Consider the following 24,210-nt stretch of genomic DNA (forward strand, 5'->3'; position numbering starts at 1 on the left):
AAAAAAAGAAATGGAAGGAAATAAGGAAATAGAAATAGGGAATAGAAAGAGAATATAAAAACAAAACAAAACAAATGAAGGAAAAAACAAACAAACAAACGAAAGACGAACAAGTTTATAGTATTTCTCTAAATGTAGGTCTCCCAGATAACACATGCACACACGCACGTGTATACAAATACAGTACACACACACACACACACACGCACACACACACACGCACACACACACGCACACACACACACGCACACGCACACACACACACGCACACACACACACGCACACACACACGCACTTCACCTCCTGTCACCTGGTCTCTCTCCCAGCTCCAGTAGGCAGCTGCTGCTGTGTGGGATGCAGTCAGGCAGTATCAGGGCCTACCCCCTGCGGCCCTCGGACCCCCACCTCAGCTCCATGCAGGCCTTCTGGGCCTTGGGCGTCCACGACAACCAGTACGGACACCTGCGCCAGCTGCGCTGTAGCTACGACGACCAGTTCGTCGTGACGACAGGGGAGGACGGCAACATCTTCTCCTTCAGCCTCCTTCCCCAGGAGGACCTGCAGAGAGCCTTGCAGCACAGCAAGGCCAGAGTACCCTCACCTAGGGTCAGTAGGCTAATGCTAACACACACACAGGGAGGGAGGGAGGGAGGTGGGGAGGGAGGGAGGGGGGTCAGTGAGGGAAGGAAGGAGGGGGGGGAGGGAGGGTGTTGGAGGGAGAGGTGAGGGAGGGAGAGAGAGAGAGAGGGGAGAGAGAGGGAGGGGAGGGAGGGAGAGAGAGAGAGGGGGGGAGAGAGAGAGAGGCAGGGAGGGAAGGAGAGGGAGAAAGGGAGTTAGGGAGGAGGAGAGGAGGAAGAGGAGAGAGAGAGAGAAAGGGAGGGAGGGAGGAGAGGGAGTTGAGTGTAGATGTAATCCTAACCGTGTCTGTGGTTGTTGTAACAGGAGGGCATTGAGATGGAGGGGGTAGCCCAGGACATAGAGGACCCCACAGCATACAGGTGAGGAGATTGGTTCACCTGCCCAGAACACACACACACACAGACACACACAACATACACTCACCGGACACTTTATTAGGAACACCTGTACACCTTCTCCCTCATTGGGGTGGTGTAATGGTGTGGGGAATGTTTTCTTGGCACACTTTGGGCCCGTTAATACCAATCAATCATAGTTTGAATGCGACAGCCTATTTGAGTGTTGTTGCTGACCATGTGCATCCCTTCATGGCCACAATGTACCCATCTTCTAACGCCTACTTCCAGCATGATAATGCACCGTGTCACAAAGCATTTCGTCGTCTCGAACCGGTTTCATGAACATGAATCCAATAGAACCCCTTTGGGATGTGCTAGAACCAGATATTCACCGCTTGAAAGTGCACCTGTAAAAATGTGGGTCATCGTGGAACCAGAATCTCAAAGGAATGTTTCCAACATCTTGTAGAATCAACGCCACGAAGAATTGAGGCGTTTTTGAGAGCAAAAGGAGGGCCCTACCCCCGGTATTAGTATGGTGTTCCTAATAAAGTGTTCATTGAGTGTAGACACAGACACACACACACACACACACAACATAGACACACACACACATAGACACACACATAGAAGGAGACACTTAGCTGGACTCTCTTCCTCCCTCCCTCCCTCCCTCCTCTCTACCTCTCTAGCATAGAGACAGCCAAGCAGAAGTTGGAGATGGACCGTATGCGTCGAGAGGCCGAGTTGAGGAAGGCGGAGAGGAGGAGGAAGCTGGCGGGCCTGCAGACCCAGTTCAAAGAGCTGCTCCAGCAGAACCAGAGTCTGCCTGCGCAAGTCCGCCTGCACCGCACGGTACCCTGACCCCCTATCCCTTTTGACCCTCTAACCCCCTGACCCTAGAATCTAGTGTTTACTGAAGTTCTAAGGGTTCTCCTTCAACTATACTCGCCCCTGTATGAACGTGTGTTTATCTGTGCGTGTCTGTGTGTGCGTGTGTGTGTCTGTGTGTATCTGTGCATGTCTGTGTGTGTCTGTGTGTATCTGTGCATGTCTGTGTGTGTCTGTGTGTGTCTGTGCGTGTCTGTGCGTGTCTGTTCGTGTGTGTCTGTGTGTGTCTGTGCGTGTCTGTGCGTATCTGTGCGTGTCTGTGTGTCTGTGCATGTCTGTGCATGTCTGTGCGTGTCTGTGCGTGTCTGTGTGTGTCTGTGCATGTCTGTGTGTGTCTGTGTGTGTCTGTGTGTGTCTGTGCATGTCTGTGTGTGTCTGTGTGTGTCTGTGTGTGTCTGTGCATGTCTGTGCGTATCTGTGCGTATCTGTGCGTGTCTGTGTGTGTCTGTGCGTGTCTGTGTGTCTGTGCGTATCTGTGCGTGTCTGTGTGTCTGTGCGTATCTGTGTGTGTCTGTGTGTGTGTGTGTCTGTGTGTGTCTGTGCATGTCTGTGCGTGTCTGTGCGTGTCTGTTCGTGTCTGTGCGTGCCTGTTCATGTGTGTGTGTGTGTGTGTGTGTGTGTGTGTGTGTGTAGGAGTTGGAGTTGGACCCTCGGTTCCGTGAGGAGGTAGAGAGGGTGACGGCTCAGAGGGTCAGAGAGGCCAGGAGGGAGCTGGCCTGGGAGGAGGAGAGACACCGCCTCGCCCTCAAGAAACTACAGGAGAGGTATGGACCACACACACACAAAACACACACACACACACACACAACACACACACACACACTCACACTAACATGTTATACACTTATGCCAGGGATAAAACACAATCAGATACACATACACGCACGTACACACACACACACACACACACACACACACACACACACACACACACTAACATGTTATACACTTATGCCAGGGATAAGACACAAGCAGATACACATACACACTGACACACACACACACACACACACACCTCTTCTATCCTCTTCCTATGGGTGTATCCTGTGTTGTGTTCAGGTTCTGGGACTCTCTGGAGTCGGACACCGTTACCGTGGTAGCTTTCCAGAGTGACCACAGGATCTCCACCTATCGGCTGCTGGCGCTGTCCGACAAGTTCCACCAGCTGAAGCAGAGGGGACGGGACAGGCGGGGTTCGGGGGCGGGCCAAGAACGCAAGAGGAGGGCTGAGGCCGGCAAAGACAACAGCAACATCACAGGTAGGAGAGAGAGAGAGAGAGAGAGAGAGAGAGAGAGAGAGAGAGACAGCACCAACATCACAGGTAGGAGAGAGAGAGAGAGAGAGAGAGAGAGAGACAGCAGAAACATCACAGGTAGGAGAGAGAGAGAGAGAGAGAGAGAGAGAGAGAGTGAGAGAGAGAGAGAGAGACAGCACCAACATCACAGATAGGAGAGAGAGAGAGAGAGAGACAGCAGAAACATCACAGGTAGGAGAGAGAGAGAGAGAGAGAGAGAGAGACAGAGAGAGAGAGAGAGAGAGACAGCACCAACATCACAGGTAGGAGACAGAGAGAGAGAGAGAGAGAGAGAGAGAGAGACAGCAGAAACATCACAGGTAGGAGAGAGAGAGAGAGAGCACCAACATCACAGGTAGGAGAGAGAGAGAGAGAGAGAGAGAGAGAGAGAGAGACAGCACCAACATCACAGGTAGGAGACAGAGAGAGAGAGAGAGAGAGAGAGCACCAACATCACAGGTAGGAGAGAGAGAGAGAGAGCACCAACATCACAGGTAGGAGAGAGAGAGAGAGAGAGAGAGAGCACCAACATCACAGGTAGGAGAGAGAGAGAGAGAGAGAGAGAGAGAGAGAGAGAGAGAGAGAGAGAGAGAGAGAGAGAGAGAGACAGAGACAGCACCAACATCACATCTATATCTGCTTGTGTCTTATTACTGGCATAAGTGTATAACATGTTAGTGTGTGTGTGTGTGTGTGTCTCCCTAACAGAGCAGGAGGACTTGTCTGGGGAGGCTGTGCTGCAGCCCAGGGTGGTGCGTCTGGGGGGCTCCAAGCTGGCGGGCCGCCAGGCAGAGAAGCTCCGCAAGGCAGCAGAGAAGGCCGAACAAGCCCGGGCCAAGATCCAGAAGAGGAGGGAGGAGTGGGCCGAGCTGTCAGTACATCCATGTGATGATGTCATCACTAGAACCATATGTAGCGTAGAACCCCCCCTCTTATCAGGCGCAAATATGCATTTTAGGATGATTTGTCTCCAGTGATTGAACAATTAGCGTGGTGTTTATTTAGTCCAGAAGCTATGCTAATGCTAGATAGCATATTAACCTCACACCAGTTTGATACAATCAGTTTTTTTGTGTTTTATCGGTCATGTTATGTCGGTCTCGGTACAGCCAAAGATAGACAAAGATAGACAAAGACACCCTTATAATCAGTCACCCAGTCTCCTACTGTATTATCACCCAGTCTCCTACTATATTATCACCCAGTCTCCTACTGTCTTACCGGTCGCTTTACCTTTTTCACTTCAATCATACTATTACCCGTTTGTTTTGATATGATTTATGAAAGTGTCAGTCTGTCTTTTCCTGTGTGACAGCATGGTGATGTCACTATGTCATTCTGTATTGATGTCACCATGTCATTCTGTATTGATGTCACCATGTCATTCTGTATTGATGTCACAGCTCCGCTGCCAAGCCCAATGAGAACTGTGAGGACCCAGAGGACGTGCGGGCGATCCGATTGGCCACGGAGAACATGGGCGACTTCAAACTGAAGACGGGCAAAGACTTCACGCTCCCAGAACACCTGAGGATGAACGCAGAGAAGAAGAGAGCTCAGCTGGTCGTCCTGGAAGAGAAGGTCCACAACCTCAAATAATAATATAATCATAATAATATAATAATAATAATAATAATAATAATAATAATAATGATAATAATAATAATAATAATAATGCATTTATTTTGTAGAGCGCTTTTCTCAGTACTCAAAGACACTACATTTCATGGAGAGAACAAGAATAAAGAATATAAGAATACAAGAATATAATATCTGTGTTAGAACATCAATGACGTTTTAACCATTTAAAGAGGACAATGACAGCAGTCAGTGTATGTTGTTCTGGCTGGGTCACAGATCCACGAGCAGAAGACCCAGATGAACGCCCGGGTCATGGCCCTGCGGGACGCCAAGGTCCGTCTGGTGTCGCGGCTCCGCTCTGGGACCCAGCACCTCCAGGCCGTCCAGGGGCGCCTGCCCCCCCCGCTCCGCCGCCAGGCCCCCGCCACGCCCGCCCTGCTGCCAGAGGAGACCCCTGAGAGGAAGCTGCGCTACACCCGCGCTACGCTGCAGCGCTACGGGGCACTGAGGGCACAGAGGTGGGCTGCTGACACCACACAGGCCCCGCTATCACCACAACTCACAATATTGGCACAATATACTCACCATTTGGCCAGCTGCAAATAGTCCGAAATTTAGGAGCGAGAGTTTTAACCAAAACAAGCAGACAAGCTCATATAACTCCTATTTTAGAGACTGGCTTCCTGTTAAGTTCAGAATAGATTTCAAGATCCTTCTGCTTGTTTATAAAGCTCTCACTGGCACAGCACCAGAATATCTGAAAGATCTTTTGCTAGCATATCAACCCAATAGAGCTCTCCAGGTCTTCTGACACTGGTTTTCTCTGTGTTCCACATGTACAAAAGAAGAGATCTGGTGAGGCTGCATTCTCATTTTATGCACCCAAATTGTAGAATGCACTGCCAGTTTACATTAGGGATGCAACCTCAGCAAATACGTTCAAGTCAAGACTAAAACCCCATCTTTTTAATATTGCCTTTAAATTACTAAATAATTAAATTATGATTATATTGGTAATATAATCATAATTGATGATTGGAGCAATTTGAGCTGCAACGTTAGCAGGAAAAGTTCTATACAAATGAAAAGTTATTATTATTATTATTATTATTATATCACAATAAGTTTTTTTTTTTTTAAATCCATCATTTAGGATGTTGAAATTCATTTAGGTTAGTTTAGATACAATCCTACTTCTATTATTTCACTTTCACCTGATATTCTGAATGAGAACCATCATATACTGTATAACCAGGTCTTGTCATTGCCATTCTGGAGTAACAATGAGATCACGAACCATGCCAACCCCCCCTTCCTCACCCCACCTCCACCCACCCCACCCCACCCCACACACAGGGCCGGGACCCAGGACCAGGAGCCAGAGGAGGAGGGAGGCCTGACCCTGTTGGAGCAGCTGGAGAGAGAGGGGGGTGGAGAGGGAGGAGAGGAGGAAGAGACCCCCTGCCCTACGCCTCTGGAGAGAGAGAGGGAGAGACAGGTGGAGGAGGAGGAGGAGGGAACCGTGCTGACACCGCTGGAGGAGGAGACCAGGCAGGAGGAGGAGATCAGGCTGCTGTATGAGCAAGACGCCCTGCTGGAAGAGGTGTGTGATGACAGCAGATGACCGTAGATGACCGTAGATGACAGTAGATGACAGTAGATGACCGTAGATGACAGTAGATGACAGTAGATGACAGTAGATGACAGTAGATGACAGTAGATGACAGTAGAGTACAGTAGATGACAGTAGATGACAGTAGATGACCGTAGATGACAGTAGATGACAGTAGATGACAGTAGATGACAGTAGATGACAGTAGAGTACAGTAGATGACAGTAGATGACAGTAGATGACAGTAGAGTACAGTAGATGACAGTAGATGACAGTAGATGACAGTAGATGACAGTAGATGACAGTAGATGACAGTAGAGTACAGTAGATGACAGTAGATGACAGTAGATGACAGTAGAGTACAGTAGATGACAGTAGATGACAGTAGATGACAGTAGATGACAGTAGATGACAGTAGATGACAGCAGATGACAGTAGATGACAGCAGATGACAGTAGATGACAGTAGAGTACAGTAGATGACAGTAGATGACAGTAGAGTACAGTAGATGACAGTAGATGACAGTAGAGTACAGTAGATGACAGTAGATGACAGTAGATGACAGTAGATGACAGTAGATAACAGTAGATGACAGTAGATGACAGTAGATGACAGTAGATGACAGTAGATGACAGCAGATGACAGCAGATGTCAGTAGATGACAGTAGATGACAGTAGATGACCGTAGATGACAGTAGAGTACAGTAGATGACAGTAGATGACAGTAGATGACAGTAGATGACAGTAGATGACAGTAGATGACCGTAGATGACAGTAGAGTACAGTAGATGATAGTAGATGACAGTAGATGACAGTAAATGACAGTAGATGACAGTAGATGACAGTAGATGACAGTAGATGACAGTAGAGTACAGTAGATGACAGTAGATGACAGTAGATGACAGTAGAGTACAGTAGATGACAGTAGATGACAGTAGAGTACAGTAGATGACAGCAGATGACAGTAGATGACAGTAGATGACAGTAGAGTACAGTAGATGACAGTAGATGACAGTAGATGACAGTAGAGTACAGTAGATGACAGTAGATGACAGTAGAGTACAGTAGATGACAGTAGATGACAGTAGATGACAGTAGATGACAGTAGATGACAGTAGAGTACAGTAGATGACAGTAGAGTACAGTAGATGACAGTAGATGACAGTAGATGACAGTAGATGACAGTAGAGTACAGTAGATGACAGTAGAGTACAGTAGATGACAGTAGATGACAGTAGATGACAGTAGATGACAGTCGATGACAGTAGATGACAGTAGATGACAGCAGATGACAGTAGATGACAGTAGATGACAGTAGAGTACAGTAGATGACAGTAGATGACAGTAGATGACAGTAGAGTACAGTAGATGACAGTAGATGACAGTAGAGTACAGTAGATGACAGTAGATGACAGTAGATGACAGTAGATGACAGTAGATGACAGTAGAGTACAGTAGATGACAGTAGAGTACAGTAGATGACAGTAGATGACAGTAGATGACAGTAGATGACAGTAGAGTACAGTAGATGACAGTAGAGTACAGTAGATGACAGTAGATGACAGTAGATGACAGTAGATGACAGTAGATGACAGTAGATGACAGTAGATAACAGTAGATGAGAGTAGATGACAGTAGATGACAGTAGAGTACAGTATAGGACAGTAGATGACAGTAGATGACAGTAGATGTCAGTAGATGACAGTAGATGACAGTAGATGACAGTAGAGTACAGTAGATGACAGTAGATGACAGTAGATGACAGTAGAGTACAGTAGATGACAGTAGATGACAGTAGATGACAGTAGATGACAGTAGAGTACAGTAGAGTACAGTAGAGTACAGTAGATGACAGTAGATGGCAGTAGATGGCAGTAGATGACAGTAGATGACAGTAGATGACAGTAGATGACAGTAGAGTACAGTAGATGACAGTAGATGTCAGTAGACTACAGTAGAGTACAGTAGATGACCGTAGATGACAGTAGATGACAGTAGAGTACAGTAGATGACCGTAGATGACAGTAGATGACAGTAGATGACAGTAGATGACAGTAGATGACAGCAGATGACAGTAGATGACAGTAGATGACAGTAGATGACAGTAGATGTCAGTAGATGACAGTAGATGACAGTAGATGACAGTAGATGACAGTAGATGACAGTAGAGTACAGTAGATGACAGTAGATGACAGTAGATGACAGTAGATGACAGTAGATGACAGTAGAGTACAGTAGATGACAGTAGATGACAGTAGATGACAGTAGAGTACAGTAGATGACAGTAGATGACAGTAGATGACAGTAGATGACAGTAGAGTACAGTAGATGACAGTAGATGACAGTAGAGTACAGTAGATGACAGTAGATGACAGTAGATGACAGTAGATGACAGTAGATGACAGCAGATGACAGTAGATGACAGTAGATGACAGTAGATGACAGTAGATGTCAGTAGATGACAGTAGATGACAGTAGATGACAGTAGATGACAGTAGATGACAGTAGATGACAGTAGAGTACAGTAGATGACAGTAGATGACAGTAGATGACAGTAGATGACAGTAGATGACAGTAGAGTACAGTAGATGACAGTAGATGACAGTAGATGACAGTAGAGTACAGTAGATGACAGTAGATGACAGTAGATGACAGTAGAGTACAGTAGATGACAGTAGATGACAGTAGAGTACAGTAGATGACAGTAGATGACAGTAGATGACAGTAGATGACAGTAGATGACAGTAGATGACAGCAGATGACAGTAGATGACAGTAGATGACAGTAGATGACAGTAGATGACAGTAGATGACAGTAGATAACAGTAGATGACAGTAGATGACAGTAGATGACAGTAGATGACAGTAGATGACAGCAGATGACAGTAGATGACAGTAGATGACAGTAGATGACAGTAGATGACAGTAGAGTACAGTAGATGACAGTAGATGACAGCAGATGACAGTAGATGACAGTAGATGACAGTAGATTACAGTAGATGACAGTAGAGTACAGTAGATGACAGTAGAGTACAGTAGATGACAGTAGATGACAGTAGAGTACAGTAGATGACAGTAGAGTACAGTAAATGACAGTAGATGACAGTAGATGACAGTAGATGACAGTAGATGACAGTAGATGACAGTAGATAACAGTAGATTACAGTAGAGTACAGTAGATGACAGTAGATGACAGTAGATGACAGTAGATGACAGTAGATGACCGTAGATGACAGTAGATGACAGTAGATGACAGTAGATGTCAGTAGATGACAGTAGATGACAGTAGATGACAGTAGATGACAGTAGATGACAGTAGAGTACAGTAGATGACAGTAGTAGTGTTGTTCCGATACCATTTTTTGATCCCGATACCGATCCCGATACCTGACCGTGCAGTACTTGCCGATACCGAGTACCGATCCGATACCACGGCGTTTGAAAAAACAAAACAAAAAAACATGTTTTTTGAGCCGCATACTCACCTCGATGTAAAATTATTGCTAACACTTAGTCTGGCACTGCTCAAAACCTTTGTAAAACAGGAAAAAAATACCAACAGAGAGTGAATACTATAGAACTTTTTTTTATTGTCTACCTGGTATGGTGAAAAAAAAAAATCAACCCCTTATAAAACCTGAAATGTGGCTCTCACAGATGCCAATCAGTGCAATATCCATTTAAGATATAAAACAGTCGTAGTAGTAGTGCAACAGCAAGTGAACATTTACAAACAAAATAACTTTAGTACTTAAAAAAAAAAAAAAAAAAAAAAACGGATTTCTTTTTTTGTTAGTACTCGCCGATACCGATACCAGCATTTTTGTGCGTATCGGTGGCCATGCCGATACTAGTATCGGTATCGGAACAACACTAGACAGTAGATGACAGTAGATGACAGCAGATGACAGTAGATGGCAGTAGATGACAGTAGAGTACAGTAGATGACAGTAGATGACAGTAGAGTACAGTAGATGACAGTAGATGACAGTAGATGACAGTAGATGACAGCAGATGACAGTAGATGACAGTAGATGACAGTAGATTACAGTAGATGACAGTAGAGTACAGTAGATGACAGTAGAGTACAGTAGATGACAGTAGATAACAGTAGATTACAGTAGATGACAGTAGAGTACAGTAGAGTACAGTAGATGACAGTAGATGACAGTAGATGACAGTAGATGACAGTAGATAACAGTAGATGACAGTAGATGACAGTAGAGTACAGTAAATGACAGTAGATGACAGTAGATGACAGTAGATGACAGTAGATGACAGTAGAGTACAGTAGATGACAGTAGAGTACAGTAGATGACAGTAGATGACAGCAGATGACAGTAGATGACAGTAGAGTACAGTAAATGACAGTAGATGACAGTAGATGACAGTAGATGACAGTAGATGACAGTAGAGTACAGTAGATGACAGTAGATGACAGTAGATGACAGTAGATGACAGCAGATGACAGTAGATGACAGTAGAGTACAGTAGATGACAGTAGAGTACAGTATATGACAGCAGATGACAGTAGATGACAGTAGATGGCAGTAGACGATAGCAGATGACAGTAGATGACAGTAGACTACAGTAGAGTACAGTAGATGACAGTAGAGTACAGTAGATGACAGTAGAGTACAGTAGATGACAGTAGAGTACAGTAGATGACAGTAGAGTACAGTAAATGACAGTAGAGTACAGTAGATGACAGTAGATGACAGTAGATGACAGTAGATGGCAGTAGACGATAGCAGATGACAGTAGATGACAGTAGACTACAGTAGAGTACAGTAGATGACAGTAGATGACAGTAGATGACAGTAGATGACAGCAGATCACAGCAGATTACAGTATATGACAGTAGATGTCAGTAGATGACCGTAAATTACAGTAGATGACAGTAGATGTCAGTAGACTACAGTAGAGTACAGTAGATGACAGTAGATGACCGTATATGACAGTAGAGTACAGTATATGACAGCAGATGACAGTAGATGACAGTAGATGGCAGTAGACGATAGCAGATGACAGTAGATGACAGTAGACTACAGTAGAGTACAGTAGATGACAGTAGAGTACAGTAGATGACAGTAGAGTACAGTAGATGACAGTAGATGACAGTAGATGACAGTAGATGGCAGTAGACGATAGCAGATGACAGTAGATGACAGTAGACTACAGTAGATGACAGCAGATGACAGTAGATGACAGTAGAGTACAGTAAATGACAGTAGATGACAGTAGATGACAGTAGATGACAGTAGATGACAGTAGAGTACAGTAGATGACAGTAGATGACAGTAGATGACAGTAGATGACAGCAGATGACAGTAGATGACAGTAGAGTACAGTAGATGACAGTAGAGTACAGTATATGACAGCAGATGACAGTAGATGACAGTAGATGGCAGTAGACGATAGCAGATGACAGTAGATGACAGTAGACTACAGTAGAGTACAGTAGATGACAGTAGAGTACAGTAGATGACAGTAGAGTACAGTAGATGACAGTAGAGTACAGTAGATGACAGTAGAGTACAGTAAATGACAGTAGAGTACAGTAGATGACAGTAGATGACAGTAGATGACAGTAGATGGCAGTAGACGATAGCAGATGACAGTAGATGACAGTAGACTACAGTAGAGTACAGTAGATGACAGTAGATGACAGTAGATGACAGTAGATGACAGCAGATCACAGCAGATTACAGTATATGACAGTAGATGTCAGTAGATGACCGTAAATTACAGTAGATGACAGTAGATGTCAGTAGACTACAGTAGAGTACAGTAGATGACAGTAGATGACCGTATATGACAGCAGACTACAGTAGATAACAGTAGATTAGGGTTCAAATAATTGTTATGCTTTCACACATGGTGTATCAATCAGATCCTTCATTTCCATTCTCTTCTCCCCGCTCCTGCCCCCCCCCCCCCCCCCCCCCCATGTCCTATAGATGGAGGGTTGGGTGTGGCGGTTCGACGCAGAGCTGTGCCTTCTGCGTCATGAGAAGCTGGGCCTGGACGTGGACATGAAGCTGGCCGACCTGCGCCACATCACCCTGTTCCAGGAGCTGCTGCTGCTGAAGGAGTCAGAGAAGAGGGAGAACACCCTGCAGGAGAGGCTCAACGCACGCATGGAGGAGGAGGCACACATCCGGGTGGGTGTGTGTATGTGTCTCTGTGTTTGTGTGTCTGTGTTTGTCGGTGAGTCGGTGTGTGTGTCTGTCTGTGTGTGTGTGTGTGTGTGTGTGTCTGTCTGTGAGTCTGTGTGTGTGTGTGTCTGTCTGTCTGTGAGTCTATGTGTGTGTCTGTCTGTGTCTGTCTGTGAGTCTGTGTGTGAGAGAGTCTGTGTGTGTGTGTGTGTGTGTGTGTGTGTAGGCTTGCGCGATGCGGTAGATGGCATGGTATTGTAGCGAACGGGAATCTTCTAGTGTAACTCGCCCCATGCGGGAATCGAACCCCGATCTCCCGCATAACCGACGGCCGCGCTAACCACTATACCAAGAGAGTTAACTCAGAGTTAACTCGCTTGGTGGAGCTGTTAACGGGCCCCATACAGAATCGTTACACTATCCTCACCGTTCGGGAGAGCGTGCCCTCACGCTTCACTATGTCAAGTCCCTCACGTGGACACGCCTCTCCGATGGCCTTCCTTCCATCCCACTTCTGACACCAGTGTAGCGAACGGGAATCTTCTAGTGTAACTCGCCCCATGCGGGAATCGAACCCCGATCTCCCGCATAACCGACGGCCGCGCTAACCACTATACCAAGACTAACTCAGAGTTAACTCGCTTGGTGGAGCTGTTAACGGGCCCCATACAGGATCGTTACAGTACATTATTATATACCTTTGACACTCTGCTGACAATTCTGCACACTGTGGACTAGTCTAGTGAACTCCAAAAAGATACTTGCATAATGGGATGTAACAATAAACTTGATTGATTCTGTCACCATGGCTCAATGTCATGCATTGAGTCTAAAATAAAACAGGGAGCAGTGTTGTTACCACTCTACCCTGTAACATTAGCGCTATTCCACACTGACAATTTTCCATTTACAAGGGTACACAAAATATAACTGTATGTTTTTTGGTGTAATATGAATTTGTAAATCTCAGGTTCAATGCAGTGTTACTTTTGAGGGAAACAAAATACTGAGTACCGGTATGTGTAAAAAGGACAAGACATTGCATATGAAATAGATATCAGACCCTATAATATGAACAGCTAAATCAATCACATTATTTGGTTGGTGTATTCATATTCATTATTCATATTGGTTTGAAGATGGTTCTAAATACTGTACAATCCATGTAAATAGTAGACATGCAGCCCCCCAGAACTGTGAGGGCGTTTGAGAGTTCCTTTCACTTTCATGCTTGATAGCTGGTGCAACCTTCCCATTGAGGTATATGACAGTAAACAGTATTTTGTAAAGCTATACCATTGGGAAAACTCACCATTGAATTATTCACTTTATATCACTATAAAATGATATCACAATAAAATTATGATTAAAATTAAAATTATTTTTTGGGTTTAATCTGTCTTGAATTTTCCTGCGAGAAACTCTTTCCTTTATTCTCATCCAGCGAAGATATGCAGCCATGTTGTCATTAAAACTGAAATAAACCTAACATAAACCTCCTCCAGGGGTGGTTTAAATATAATTGCTAATCCAGGTTTAAACTAGGTTTAAAATTACTGGTGCAACAGACTTGATTTAAACCAGGTTTAAACCAGGTTAGATTTAAACCAAGATTAAATTAAACTAGGTTTAAACTAGGATTAAAATTGGTGCAACAGGATTAGTAGATAACCCTTGATTTAAACCGGTTTAAAATTTAAACCAGGTTGGTGCAACCCAGCCTGTGTGTGTCTGTGTGTGCGCACAAGCGTGTGTGTCTGTGTGTGCCTGTGAGACGGAGACGGTTCAGGCCAGGCTCAGCTGGAGGAGTGTTGTCACGCCACATGATCATGGTGGCTCCCCTCTCCTGTCTGCCAGGCTCAGCTGGAGGAGTGTTGTCACACCACATGATCATGGTGGCTCCCCTCTCCTCTCTGCCAGGCTCAGCTGGAGGAGTGTCAGCAGCAGGCGGAGCTGAGGCGGAGGGACGTGGCCAAGCTGCAGGACAGGGAGAGGGCCGTCGCTGCCACCTTCCACGCCTCGCTGGGGGAGAACAACAAGTTTGCAGACTTCCTCACCAGGGTCTTCAAGAAGAAGATCAAACGCGCCAAGAAGAAAGAGAATGATGGCGATGACGGTGAGTGGATAATACTACTACTACTACTACTACTACTACTACTACTACTACTACTACTACTACTACTACTACTACTACTACTACTACTACTACTACTACTACTAATAATAATAATAATAATAATAATAATACATTAGACTTATATAGCGCTTTTCTAGACACTCAGACGATTGATATCACTGGATACGTGTGTGTGTGTGTGTGTGTGTGTGTGTGTGTGCGTGTGTGTGTGTGTGTGCGCGTGCGCCTGTGCCTGTGTGTGTGTGTGTGTGTGTGTGTGCGCCTGTGTGTGTGAGTGTGTGTGTCTGTGTCCCTGTGTCCCTGTGTGTGTGTGTGTGCGCCTGTGTGTGTGTGTGTGTGTGTGTGTCCGTGTCCCTGTGTGTGTGTGTGTGTGTGTGTGTGTGTGTGTGTGTGTGCGCCTGTGCGTGTGAGTGTGAGTGTGTGTGTGTGTCCGTGTCCCTGTGTGTGAGTCAGTGCCTCATCTGTTGATGTTGTGTAACAGACGAGGAGGAGGACAGTGATGAAGACTCTGATGAAGAGTCGGACTGGGACGAGGATCAGGATGACAGCGGGTCCGAGGGCGGCGAGGCGCTGGACGACAGCGTCTGCCCTCCCAGTGAGTACTGCCCCCCCCCCCTCCCCAAATATCACTGAGACCCTCTCATACACGCTGTGTGTCACTCCCCTTTTGAATTGGCTGCCTGGTATGTGTGTGTGTGTGTGTGTGTCTATCGGCCTTGATGTGTGTTTACCTCGGTGTGTGTGTGTGTGTGTGTGTCTGTTGGCCTTGATGTGTGCTTACCTCGGTGTGTGTGTGTGTGTGTGTGTGTGTGTGTGTCTGTCGGCCTTGATGTGTGCTTACCTCGGTGTGTGTGTGTGTGTGTGTGTGTGTGTGTGTGTGTGTGTACCAGACTGTGACCCGGGGCTGTTTGAGAACATGGTGCAGCTGCGTGAGCGTCGTGTGGACCTGGAGGAGCTGCTGGTGGAGGAGAGGAAGACTGCAGACAGCCTGAGGAAGGAGTGGGACTCTCTGGTCAAGAAGGTGAGACCTCCCCTAGACCCTATAACCCCCCCCCCCCCTCTCTCTCTCTATTCCCCCTCTCTCTCTCTCTTTCCTCTCTTCTTTTGTCATTTGTCACTTCATCTTTTTTCGATGACCCGCTCGGAGGACCTAACTGTTTGTTTTATTTGAACAGTTATTACATATATATTTTATACTTGTATACATTTTGTCTTGTGGTTATGTGTGTACACTGTCCATTGTGATAGTCATGTGTAATGTGTGTGTGTTTGATGTAATTGACACTGCTGTATTGAGTTTTTTTCCATCTGTACCGACAACAACTTCCACCGACCTTGGTCGTGTGGTCATTAAACCATTCATTCATTAAACCATTCATTCATTAAAACATTCATTCATTAAACCATTCATTCATTAAACCATTCATTCATTCATTCATACACTAGGTACTTATGAGAATATAAATATATCAATATATATAAAATAAATATAGATGTTACGGTACATGTGGGAATACGGTACATGTGGGAAAACTAGGGTTAGGGTTAGGTGCTAGGGTGCTAGGGTTAAGGTTAGGGTTAGGGGTAGGGTTAGGGTTAAGGTTAGGGTTAGACATGCCAGCATGTACCAAGTCGACGTTTTATGCTGCCATGTCCCCGGAAATGCCGACATAAACCGTTTTCCCACATGTACCGTAACACATATATATATATATTTATATGTCTATACTTTTTGGGAGTTCTTTGACTGACTGAGTATGTGTGGTGGTCCTGGCAGGAGAAGGTTGTGCATGGCAGTCTGAAGGCAGCAGAGGGCGACCTGGAGCTGTTCAACAGGGAGAAGCAGCTGAAGCTGAATGATCTGGACGTGGTGGTCCCCCTCAGACTGCACCAGGTCAGCCAGGAGCTCCACCAGCAGCTTCTCTTCTACTCTTTTGTATGGATTCATTTATTGACAACCTGTTCCTCTCTTTTTCCATCACAAATTACCCCCTGCTCCTTCCTCTCTCTCTCTTTCCCTCTCTCTCTTTCTCTCTCTCTTTCCCTCCCCCTCCCTCCCTTCCTCCCTCTCTCTCTCTCTCTCCCTCCCTATCTCTCTTTCTTTCCCTGCCCCTCCCTCCCTCCCTCCCTCTCTCTCTCTCTCCCTCCCAATCCCCCCCTCTCTCTCTCTCTCTCTCCCTCCCTCCCTCTCTCTTTCTCTCTCTCTCTCTCTCTCTCTCTCTCTCTCTCCCTCCCTATATCTCTTGCTCTCTCTCTCTCCCTCCCTATCTCTCTTTCCCTCCCCCTCCCTCTCTCTCTCTTTCTCTCTCTCTTTCCCTCCCCCTCGCTCCCTCCCTCCCCCTCCCTCCCTCCCTCCCCCTCCCTCCCTCCCCCTCCCTCCCTCCCTCCCTCTCCCTCCCTCCCTCCCTCCCCCTCCCTCCCTCCCTCTCCCTCCCTCTCTCCCTCCCTGTAACAGATAGAGTTTGTGAGTAACAGCGTGGTGCCCCCCTGCCTGGCCCCGGCGTTGGTGTTGAACACGGTGGCGCTGGGGGGGCTGCAGGAGAGGATCAAGGAGCTGCAGGTGGAGAAGAGTGAGCAGAGAGACCTCTACAGACAGGCCAGGCAGCAGCACGTCCAGCTCATCCACGACCGCAAGGACATGGAGGCCAAGATCCAGGGTGAGTTACCCCACACAGGTAGACTCGGGCCGGGGGAAGGATGGGTGCTTTGGGTGGGTGGGTTCGGTGGGTGGGTTGGGTGGGTTCGGTCTTAGAGACTGGGAGTTGGGGATGGGGGTTTTCTTAAATTGGGACGTGTGTGTCAGGTTGGGGATCGCTCTACTGTTGAGCGACCCTTTGGCGCCCCCTTTGATGTGTATTGTTTCTCTGTCTGTCCTAATTGTCTGTGATTGTTGACAGCTGTGAGTGATTGTCTTGGTCTATTTATATCCCCCTGTGTTTTCCCTCTGTGTCGGTTGTTCACTTTACGTTGCGTTGTGTGAGTGTGCGTGTCCTCGTAGCCTTATCGCTCCTCGTCTGCCTAGGAGATAAGTACCTATTGACTATTGTAAGTAGTTTGCATTGCCATATTCTATTGACAGCGTTTTGGGAGACGAAAGCCAACTCCCCTTTTGTTTTGTTGTTTTTGATTTCTATTATTATTTACGCATTCATCGGAGACTTGCTTTCTCCTCTTTTGTTTCATCGCTTACTGTGCGGTTTATTATTCATGTTGCTCAAATAAAGAGTACCTTTATTTTGAATCATATCCCTGCATCGATCTATTCTGTTCTGCTCTGCACCTGCTCTGCTCTGCACCTGGGTCACAACCGACCATTATGGACCCAGCAGAGGCAGAACACATTCGTACTGTGCTAGCAAACCAGGGGGCTTTGGTAGCCCAGCAGGAGAGGAATCAGCAGACAATGATGGCCGAGCTACAGCAGCTGACCCGCTCTATCAACAACTTGATGGCCGCTCAGGCCAACCCTACTCCACCAGCGGCAGCGGCAGCCTCCTCTTCTTCCAGTGATCACTCGGGAACCCCGGCTGCCTCCTCCCGAGCGCTACGATGGACGACCAGAGGGTTGCAGAGAGTTCCTGACCCAATGCTCACTGATCTTCAGTCTGCAGCCCCTGACCTTCCCCACCGAGCAGTCCCGGGTGGCGTACATCATTACCCTGTTGACGGGCCGAGCCCTCTCCTGGGCCACGGCCGAGTGGGAGAGCCAGTCACCGGCGTGTTTCGATGCTACAGCCTTCACCCGGGAGTTACGCAAGATATTCGACACCTCCCGGGTGATATCGGGGCACGAAGCCGGCCGGCGGCTCACGGCTTGTCGACAGGGGGATCGCTCTGTGGCGGACTACTCCATAGAGTTCCCCCACCCTGGCTAAGGAGGCGGGTTGGGAGGAGAAAGCTCTCGTGGTACTCTTTGCGCAGGGGCTCTCGGAGGCGATGAAGGACGAACTCGCTCTCCGGGAGCTCCCGGAGTGGCTGGACGGTATAGTGGCGCTCTCAGTGCAGGTGGACAATCGGCGCCGAGAGCGAGCTCGTGAGAGGGGCTCGTCACAGGGTGCTCCGTTCCGACCCCCTCCGGCTAGAAAGGCCGCCCGATGGTTTCCAGAGGAGACCACGGAGGAAGAGGAGGCCATGCAACTGGGCGCGGCACATCTCTCCAGCACAGAGAAGCGGCGTCGGCTGGACGAGCGGCGCTGTTTTAGGTGCGGGCGCAAGGGTCACCTGCCCAGGGACCTCGGGGAAACGGGGCAGCCCGCTAGTATCGGGAGGGGTACTGGCGGGTGGGGACCTACCCTCGGGGTTTAACGATCCACAAACTTTTTTTTAATGTAAGGTGCGGTGGGGGGGCAGTATTCGTCGTGTTCGGGCACTGGTGGACTCAGGGGCAGCGGGGAATTTGATGGATGAAGGTCTGGTCGGGGGGTGGGGGGTTCCTTTAGAAAGGTTGGAGAAACCGGTTCCAGTTCGGGCCCTGGACGGTCGGCCTTTGGGGTTGGGTACCATCACTCAACGCACGGTGCCGGTGCGTCTCCAGGTGGGGGGGGGTCGTTGGGAAACCATACAGTTTTTTATTGTAACCTCGCCTGATTGCCCTATCGTACTAGGCCACCCCTGGCTAGCTGCCCTCAACCCCCGTATTGACTGGTCTACAGGACGGCTCGCCTTGAAAGCAGCCTCTGTCACTGTGCACGGTGACACCCCGCCCACTACCCCACCCACTACTCTCCCATCCCCGTTGCTGTCCCTATCCCAACCTAAGTCACACACCGCTCTCTCTAGTCTCTCTGTTCCTGCTCCCCTCCCCAGTTCTGATCTGACAGGCGTGCCCCGGATATATTGGGACCTGGGGGAGGTATTTAGTAAATCTAGGGCCAAGGAGCTACCCCCTCATAGACCCTATGACTGCACTATTGATCTTCTACCGGGTACGTTGCAGCCACGGGGACGCTTGTTTTCTCTTTCTCGCCCGGAGACCCTCTCCATGAATGACTATCACGGAGGCACTGGCCGCGGGTCATATCCGTCCCTCCACCTCGCCCGCTGGCGCAGGCTTCTTCTTCGTGGCGAAGAAGGACGGGGGACAGCGTCCCTGCATTGATTACCGGGGGCTGAATGACATCACGATTAAGAATCGTTACCCCCTTCCTCTGATGGATACCGCCTTTGAATCGCTGCAGGGGGCGCGACTGTTTACTAAATTGGACCTTCGCAATGCTTACAATCTGGTGAGGATTAGGGAGGGGGATGAATGGAAAACCGCCTTTAACACACCCAATGGACATTATGAATATCTTGTTATGCCGTTTGGCCTCACCAATGCCCCCGCAGTATTTCAAGCGCTGGTAAATGATGTACTGCGGGATTTAATCGGTCACTCGGTTTTTGTATATCTGGATGATATTCAATTTTTTTCTGAGGACATTGCTCAACACCAACAACATGTCCGTCAAGTCCTCCAGCGTCTCCTCCACTACCAATTATTTGTGAAAGAGGAAAAGTGTGTCTTTCATGCAGACACAGTTTCGTTTTTAGGGTTCATTGTGACGAGGGGGGATTTACGCATGGATCCTGCTAAAGTTAGCGCCGTATTAGACTGGCCCCGTCCCTCCTCTCTCAAATAGCTACAGCGATTTTTAGGCTTTGCTAACTTTTATAGACGGTTTATCCGTAACTTTAGCGCCCTAGCTGCCCCTCTTACTGCTCTCACCAGGACCACCCTGCAGGCCTTCGTCTGGTCCACGGAGGCGGAGAGCGCCTTCGTGGACCTCAAACAGCGGTTCACCTCTGCCCCTGTCCTAGTCCACCCAGACTCTGAAATACCATTTCTGGTGGAGGTGGACGCCTCCGACGTAGCGGTGGGAGCAGTGCTCTCCCAGAGGTGTGTAAAGGATGGGAAGGTGCACCCATGCGCTTTTTTTTCACGTCGGCTGTCATCGGCGGAACGGAACTACGATGTAGGGAATCGGGAGCTTTTGGCTATTAAATTGGCGCTGGAGGAGTGGAGACAGTGGCTGGAGGGGGCCGTGCAGCCTTTTGTAGTATGGACCGACCACAAAAACCTGGCCTACATTCAGGGGGCGAAGCGGCTCAATTCACGACAAGCCAGGTGGGCGCTGTTTTTCACTCGCTTCCGCTTCTCCATCTCCTTTAGGCCAGGGTCTAAGAACACTAAGCCAGACGCCCTCTCCCGACAGTTTGACCCGGTCGACATAGTAGAAAGAACCCATCCCATTGTTCCAGAGACCCTCATTGTTGCCCCCGTGTCATGGGGGATTGATAGAGTGGTAAGGACGGCACTCAGGCGGGAGCCTGATCCTGGGGGGGTTGTGGGGCGTGCTGAGGTGCTACGTCTCCGGCAATCCGGCGACGTGGAGCCGACGGCTGGCGTGGGCGGAGTACGCCTACAACACCCTCCTCTGCTCTTCCACTGGACTGTCCCCCTTTCAATGTCAGTATGATTATCAACCCCCCCTATTCCCTGAGCAGGAGGAGGAGGCGGAGGTGCCCTCCGTCCAGGTCCACGTCGGTCGCTGTCGTCGGACCTGGAGGCGGGTGAGGGCGGCGCTTCAGCGGGCTTCGGTCCGGTCCCAGCTTCAGGCCAACCGCAGGCGTCGCCCGGCCCCGATCTTTCGCCCGGGGCAGAAGGTGTGGCTCTCGACCCGGGACCTTCCTCTCCGGGTTGAGTCGAGGAAACTGGCGCCTCGTTTTGTGGGACCCTTCAAGGTGGTGCGGCGGGTGAACCCGGTGGCATATAAACTGCTACTTCCACCATCCATGCGGGTTCATCCCACCTTTCATGTGTCCCTCCTGAAACCCTTCATTACATGCCCCCTGGCCCCGCCACCCCCCCCTATCCCCCCGCCGCGTATCGTTGATGGACAAACGGTATACACGGTGAGGAGGATCATGAATTGCCGTCGGAGGGGTAGGGGGTTTCAGTTTTTGGTGGACTGGGAGGGGTATGGGCCGGAGGAACGGTCCTGGGTGCCTCAGAGGGATATACTGGACCCTTCTCTGATTGAGGACTATCGACGGTTACATCCTGAGGCACCCAGGTGGGGTCGGGGGGGTGGATACTGTCAGGTTGGGGATCGCTCTACTGTTGAGCGACCCTTTGGCGCCCCCTTTGATGTGTATTGTTTCTCTGTCTGTCCTAATTGTCTGTGATTGTTAACAGCTGTGAGTGATTGTCTTGGTCTATTTATATCCCCCTGTGTTTTCCCTCTGTGTCGGTTGTTCACTTTACGTTGCGTTGTGTGAGTGTGCGTGTCCTCGTAGCCTTATCGCTCCTCGTCTGCCTAGGAGATAAGTACCTATTGACTGTTGTAAGTAGTTTGCATTGCCATATTCTATTGACAGCGTTTTGGGAGACGAAAGCCAACTCCCCTTTTGTTTTGTTGTTTTTGATTTCTATTATTATTTACGCATTCATCAGAGACTTGCTTTCTCCTCTTTTGTTTCATCGCTTACTGTGAGGTTTATTATTCATGTTGCTCAAATAAAGAGTACCTTTATTTTGAATCATATCCCTGCATCGATCTATTCTGTTCTGCTCTGCACCTGGGTCCAAATACATTGACTAACCGTAACACGTGTGTGTGTGTGTGTGTGTGTAGGGCTGGAGGCCCGCTGTGAGCAGCTGATGCTGATGAAGTTTGGGAAGCTGGTGGATCTGGAGGCCCTGCAGACGCGTGTGTCTGGGAACAGGAACCTGGAGGAGATGAGACAGGAGAGCAGAGTCAGAGAGGCCACATACGCATTGGAGCTCAAACAGTGGGACGTAAGTGTGTGTGTGTGTGTGTGGGTGTGTGTGTGTGTGTGTGTATTGTCACTTACTTGTGTAAGGTACATCATGTATACTGTATTGTAGGTATTCATCGGTGTGTGTGTGTCTGCGTGTGTGTGTATTGTCACTTACTTGTGTAAGGTACATCATGTATACTGTATTGTAGGTATTCATCGGGGGGTGTGTGTGTGTGTGGGTGTGTGTGTGTGTGTGTGTGTGTGTGTGGTCAGGTGAAGGTGACAGCAGCCAAGCAGAGACTGATGGAGGTGACCAGGCGTCACACAGAGCGTGTCCTCAGAATGACCAGCCTGCTGGGCCAGAGGAAGGAGCTGGAGGAGAAGCTCAACACCAGGCAGAAGAAGATGGTGGGTGGTGTGTCAAGAGTGTTCTGGCACAACTTGTGTGTGCGCATGTGTGTGTGTCTCATCTGCGATATACTGTATATTTTTTATGCAGTAAATAACACTGTCTGTGTGATATTGTGTGTGTGTGTCTCTCTCATCCTATGTATGTGTGTGTGTGTGTGTGTGTGCGTGTGTGTGTGTGTGTGTCTCTCTTTCATCCTGTGTGTGTGTGTGTGTGTGTGTGTGTGTCTGTCTCTCTCTCATCCTGTGTGTGCGTGTGTATGTGTGTGTCTCTCTCATCGTGTGTGTGTGTGTGTGTGTGTGTGTGTGTTACCAGGGGGCTCAGTTCCAGGGCCGCAGGCGGGCTGAGGAGGAGGAGGAGAGGAGGAGGCTGAGCCGGCTGGTCCAGGACCAGGCCCACGAGGCCGCGGCGCTGAGGCAGGAGATCAACGTCCTGTCCCATAAGGGAGGTGTCATCCTGCCCCCCATACACCCCCCTGGCATCCCCCGGCCCAGCCCCGGCCCCCAGCCCCGGCCCAGCCAGGACAGGACAAGGAAGTGACAACACACACACACACACACACACATACACACACCATACACATACATACACCACAACGTGATTGACATATCTTACACACACACACACACACACAGGAATCAGTCACCCCAAGAATATATTCACACAACTCAATATCCCTGTACCTGCTCAAACACAACACACCCAAATAAATGACCCTAAGACACACCTGTGTTTCCCATACATAGACAAGACTATGGCTGTGGGTCACCATAGTGTCATAACTAACCAAAGGTATTTCTAGTGCTTTTGTGCAGCACTTTAACATTTTTTTTGTAAAAATAAATAAATAATTATAATTGTGTGTGTGTGTGTGTGCTCAATATAGCGTATGACTAACGATATTGCATTATGAACACGGGCAGTATCCCCATTGCAAGAGACTGCAACATCGGCTTTTCTTCGACACTCAATAAGACAACAACTCACGGACACGTACAATGTGACAAAAACAGCATGGTCAGTGATCATCTTAAATGTTATTTATTTAAATAAAGTAGAATATAAATATATGATAAATATACATCTAGTTCTGGGACCATCATTTCCTGGCTCTCTTGTGGTCTGGGTGAAGATCTGGTCCATCTCCACTCTCCCTGCCTCCTTTGGTTAGCCCTTTTCCTCTCTTGGAGGGACCCGACTGGCCGGGGCTGGGCTGAGCACTGCTGACCCATGTTCTCTTGGAGTAAGACTGGCCGGGGCTGGGCTGAGTACTGCTGACCCATGTCCATGTTCTCTTGGAGTGAGACTGGCTGGTGCTGGGCTGAGTACTGCTGACCCATGTCCATGTTCTCTTGGAGTGAGACTGGCCGGGGCTGGGCTGAGTACTGCTGACCCATGTCCATGTTCT

General features: G+C 48.3%; 1 protein-coding gene across 1 annotated transcript in view; it reads left to right on the plus strand.

The window, feature by feature from the left end:
• Positions 1-23,583, plus strand: part of cfap44 (cilia and flagella associated protein 44) — a gene marked incomplete at its 5' end in the record, with an annotated part of 32,606 nt that extends 9,023 nt beyond the window's left edge. Inside the window, 18 exons of the mRNA XM_080542480.1 lie at positions 327-606; positions 943-998; positions 1,670-1,832; positions 2,502-2,632; positions 2,928-3,127; positions 3,872-4,034; positions 4,567-4,744; positions 5,021-5,254; positions 6,243-6,347; positions 12,316-12,519; positions 14,434-14,629; positions 15,132-15,245; positions 15,541-15,671; positions 16,428-16,544; positions 17,106-17,307; positions 22,267-22,430; positions 22,667-22,801; positions 23,118-23,583. Of these exons, the coding sequence (XP_080398606.1) occupies positions 327-606; positions 943-998; positions 1,670-1,832; positions 2,502-2,632; positions 2,928-3,127; positions 3,872-4,034; positions 4,567-4,744; positions 5,021-5,254; positions 6,243-6,347; positions 12,316-12,519; positions 14,434-14,629; positions 15,132-15,245; positions 15,541-15,671; positions 16,428-16,544; positions 17,106-17,307; positions 22,267-22,430; positions 22,667-22,801; positions 23,118-23,342 (2,998 nt within the window). The 3' untranslated portion in view covers positions 23,343-23,583. The remainder of the gene's footprint in view (positions 1-326; positions 607-942; positions 999-1,669; positions 1,833-2,501; positions 2,633-2,927; positions 3,128-3,871; positions 4,035-4,566; positions 4,745-5,020; positions 5,255-6,242; positions 6,348-12,315; positions 12,520-14,433; positions 14,630-15,131; positions 15,246-15,540; positions 15,672-16,427; positions 16,545-17,105; positions 17,308-22,266; positions 22,431-22,666; positions 22,802-23,117) is intronic.
• Between the last annotated feature and the right edge of the window lie 627 nt (positions 23,584-24,210).

This window comes from Nansenia antarctica, assembly GCF_963989245.1.
Source record: "Nansenia antarctica genome assembly, chromosome: 11".
Lineage (NCBI taxonomy): Eukaryota > Metazoa > Chordata > Actinopteri > Argentiniformes > Microstomatidae > Nansenia > Nansenia antarctica.